Source organism: Mizuhopecten yessoensis, unplaced genomic scaffold, assembly GCF_002113885.1.
Source record: "Mizuhopecten yessoensis strain PY_sf001 unplaced genomic scaffold, ASM211388v2 hete_36022982, whole genome shotgun sequence".
NCBI lineage: Eukaryota > Metazoa > Mollusca > Bivalvia > Pectinida > Pectinidae > Mizuhopecten > Mizuhopecten yessoensis.
In genome coordinates, this window is record NW_018482595.1 from 1 (window position 1) to 1,869 (window position 1,869).

Below are 1,869 nucleotides of genomic sequence, written 5' to 3' on the forward strand. Positions count from 1 at the left end.
TCGATAAATCCAGGTATTGACCTCAGCCAAAGGCTATAATTGAATGATATTTATCAATTATGGACTTTTGTTGAGGTGAACATGTGTTTATGTGAACCTTAGAAAGTGATATTAACCGTCGTTATCATTAAACTTAATATAATGTATGAAAATCGTAAGGAGAAACATACTGCATTTGACGGGGAGCATTTTGACATCATCATGGAAATGACGTCATAAAAACAATATTAACCTACAAAATGTAGTAAAAAATAGGTAACACAGAGTCAATATCACTTACCAATGAGGATTTGGGAAAAAAAGAAATGTCATGTACCTGGTATACCTCGTAACAAGAATGACATACAATCTTTTGAATCATAAATAGCTTTAGTCACTGTAATTGTGTTTCCACGTCCCCCAAAAGGATACAATGTTCTCAAACTTAAACGTCGGGAATTTTCTAGAGATCTGCGACTGCCTCCTTAGGGAGCTGGTTCCAATAACACTGCAACAGATAAACAAGGACTGTACAATACAATCATGTTTGTTTTTTTTACAATTCAATAGAGCTCATTGATACATAGCTGTAAAGAAAAGATATTTTAACAGTATGTGGTTCTGAATCAATAAATCAAACAGAAATCACATACCTTCCATCTGGTAGGTCCTTAAGAGTCTTCCCTTTGTGTTTTGGGTGCATCACTACAGCATCATAGGGATTGTCTCTCCTGGAACACAGTGTGTTAAAACTGCTATTAAGCTAGCCTAGTCAAAGCAACTTTGTTCCCCTTCTGACAGAAAATTTGGATTCACAAACCATAACATATTGACTTTCTTGACCTTGAACAAATTGAAACTTTTCTTGACCTCCCCCTCTAACTTCTTAAAAGTTTGGTGACCTGATCGTACACCGGCAAAGAGCTGAATTAATAGAGATTTAATACCTGTATCAGTATTCATTTATATTTCTTACAACACTAAATTATTGGATTTTTGTTTGGAGAAGAATAAATAAACAAGATGTCAAATTGTATTTTCTAAAAAGTTTTGGTTTACACGAAACCTATGCTGTGTATATTATTTTATCCACATCTTTGCAGTCAAAGGACAACCTAAAGTATATTCATACTTGTTCATAGAAACATGCTAATTAAAAATTAAACATTACTTGTATACACATCCAACCACTAGATTTTTTGGAAGATTGGTAGGCAGGTCCTTGAGAGAATGCACCACAAAGTCCACAGATTTATCCTCCAGAGCATTCTCCAGCTCCCGTGTGAATAGACTCTTCTCTCCAATCTGATAAGTAAAACACCGATACAATTTCCGGATATTTAATTTTTTTATGAACTTGTGAAGTATATGCAAGTTTTGCACATACTTGTAAATACTGTAATATCAGGTGTAAATTAAAGCCATTATTTAAATATGATAAATTTCACGTAATAACAAAAATTGTAATTTACTGAGGCAAACACGTTTACCAATGTAGAAACAGAAATGATGATGAAGGTATACTGAACACAATTAAATAATCTACAGGTTTTGTTTGCATGCATGGGTCTAATACAACAATTTCATACTGGGCACACAACCACCATAAAATATTTATTTTGTCACTTTAGGACAGACTAATTCCCTGGTCCTTCGGCCTGTGGAAAAAGTTTGCCTTTCCGAGATAATATAATTACAATTCTCCTCATTCCATAACTACAATGCAACTGATCCATGATCGGGGTCCTGATAATCAATTTACTACATTTACCAAGTATTTACCTTTGACAAAGCAGCATCTAAAATCTTGTCTCCTGTTGTAGCCATGGTGACTGAAAAACATTAAAATTAGAATTAAAAAAGTCAAAGCTGATAAATGTTTAAAAAAAA

The 1,869-nt window shown here is 33.6% G+C and overlaps 1 protein-coding gene across 1 annotated transcript; it reads right to left on the reverse strand.

Moving 5' to 3' along the window:
• Nucleotides 1-411: 411 nt before the first annotated feature.
• LOC110444111 (porphobilinogen deaminase-like) lies at nt 412-1,807 on the reverse strand (the record flags this gene model as incomplete). Its single annotated transcript, XM_021488523.1, has 4 exons — nt 1,762-1,807; nt 1,151-1,284; nt 633-710; nt 412-487 (listed from the first exon to the last, which is right to left on the reverse strand). Coding segments are annotated over exons 1-4 (333 nt in total), but the record flags the coding sequence as incomplete, so codon positions are not given.
• Nucleotides 1,808-1,869: the final 62 nt, after the last annotated feature.